Raw genomic sequence first — 2,500 nt, forward strand, 5'->3', positions numbered from 1 at the left:
ATCATTAATACTAAATCAGCAAAAACATAACATTTAATCATTGATTAAAGAAAATAAATGAGAAATAATGATTATATATACGACAATGTAAGTGATTGATACTGAAAATAATGTAAAAAGGTTAATCAACATAACGAAGCTAAACCTTGAATGAGATGGTGGGTGGATTTTTTTTCGTGGAACGTAATCAGGCACTATTGACTGTGAATTGTTTCAAGTGATGAAATTCAATGATCAGTTGAGATGAAATTTCCACTGTTTGGCCTTTTGCGTGAAACGATCATTTATTTGATTTAGTTGATAGAGGATAACCTTCATCGGACAGGTGACGGAATACAAATTAATGTTGGGAAATCTATTGCCTGTTAGTCACTAATTCATTTCTTTTGACTATTACAGGTTTTCACCTCGTTATATTTCGACTTATTTATCAATAGTTATCAGTTTCTTTTTATTAGGATATTTCCAACCATAATCATTAAATCATGTTGTTAAGTGAAGTTTTTTCTTCATAAATAGAATACAATTATTTATCAATAATCGATACTTGTATTTCCTTGAGTCTTAATTTGAAGAAGTTGCATTTTTTTTTTACAAATTAAAGAACAAATGGAGTTCTGAGTTTAGTTTCAATATGAGTATAAAATTAGATTCTAATTTGTTTACTTCTCTTATATAACTTGAAAGACATCTAGTCATTAGGTTTTGTTAAACCTATAAAAACAGAGACAAACACCGGGAGCCAAATATATTTCAGTGTATAACAGACTCAAATAGGACACATTACCGATAAATGAAAATGAACGATAGAGCAAAATGATGTACAGTTACAAAAAATGTGAATTATTAGAAAAAATATACATAAGGAATAATAGAAAGGGCGTTTGGAAATTATTCTAGAATTTTTAAATAAAGTGTATGTCGCCAAAGGTAGCTGAGTAATTCTTGGTTTTATAAGCCCACGCAATCATTCTGATGGCAGTATGAGTTCTCTAGTTTTATTGAACAGGGAAATGTAAAACATGGCAGTGCGTCAATTTACATAGGCTGTGAACACTCAGAAAAGGGAGAAAAGCGAGTAACTTGCACTGTTACGAACAAAATGAATACGAAAATGGGCTTGTATTTGACTACTCTCTTTCTTACGCAGCAAAGGTATTCTAGGAGTATGTAGAACGGACATTGTTGGCAATCTCAAACACAATTTGTGATATGTTAGGGTGTTTAGGTATGCAAATGCTAAATGGAATTGAGTTTTCTTCAATTTTTTTTTATAAAATTTAGCAGAATAAATTCTTAAATTGTTATATACACTTTCTTAAATAGACAAATGAATCAATTTAGGTATTTTTAGAGACAATTCTCAATAAGTAAAATTTATGAGACATCAAACTAAAGTTCGCAAATTCTAATGGTATGTGCTGTTCTTCAGTACGAGCATTACTGCATCTGTAATATATGCAAAGAACACACTAATGGAGCTTCTGCATATAACACATCTTGTACAATATCCAAGAGAACATCGTAGCAACATATTACCGAAACTAGTTATTATGCCCAAAACAAAATGTAATTGCATGATTACGACTGGCATCCTTGAAAATAAAATCATGTCGTAAAGTTAATGTTTCAATACTGTTACACATATAAACATAATAAGTCATATTTTTTTTTTTTTTTGTCAAAGAGAGCACCAAGGTTGTGTACATTTAGTCTCCAAGAGCAGCTTCAGGATGCCAGAGAACTTCAAATCATTCATTCATTCAGATATATAAATTAGTGTTGGATAAATATAGTAGAGCATAGGTTAATTGTCTATGTTCCTTTTGAAGCTATTACTCCATTCGGAATTCTTTTGGATTTTTAATTTTTTATATTCCATTCTTGATTTTACATGATGGGGGAATGACCTCGAAATATCTCAAACTCAAGTGATATATCCAGGGACTTACTGATGGTTGAATAAGGTTATGTTTCAACATATACTCTATATCTTTACTGACCAAATCCCACTTTACCGGGTTCAACTGGTAAGGACTCTGCTTCACAGGGAAGCATCTCCTACATTAACGTCATGAATTAAAATATTTGTCCTACCTGGAGCATCCTGAAAAAGATCTGAAAAGGAATAAATTGAATTACGTACATCTTCCCGTTTGTTAACATCTAAATGCTCTAACCCACTTTTTAACATCTTAAAATTTTGCATATTTTTACCCAATGCATCCGAAGGAAACTGACACCCTAACCCGTCAGAGTCGTCGGGAGACATCCGGTACCAGAGACACAGGCTCAGACACTATCGCTAATGGATCACCTTGTTTACCAATATAAGGTTTCAAACGATTAACATGGAATATTCTACATTTACGGCTTGAACTGGGAGCTTCAATTTCATAGTTAACCTCTGACAGCTTCCTCAAAACTTCCCAAGGGCCCTTATATATGTGTTCGAGAAAACTATCTGGGTCCATACTCAGGCAAAAAAAAAAAGAAAAAA

General features: G+C 32.2%; 1 protein-coding gene across 1 annotated transcript in view; it reads right to left on the minus strand.

The window, feature by feature from the left end:
- Positions 1-1,890: 1,890 nt before the first annotated feature.
- Positions 1,891-2,500, minus strand: part of LOC137639831 (uncharacterized) — a 1,768-nt gene continuing 1,158 nt past the window's right edge. The window contains exon 3 of the mRNA XM_068372073.1: positions 1,891-1,951. Within this exon, the coding sequence (XP_068228174.1) occupies positions 1,891-1,951 (61 nt within the window). The remainder of the gene's footprint in view (positions 1,952-2,500) is intronic.

This window comes from Palaemon carinicauda, chromosome 4 (genome assembly GCF_036898095.1).
Source record: "Palaemon carinicauda isolate YSFRI2023 chromosome 4, ASM3689809v2, whole genome shotgun sequence".
Lineage (NCBI taxonomy): Eukaryota > Metazoa > Arthropoda > Malacostraca > Decapoda > Palaemonidae > Palaemon > Palaemon carinicauda.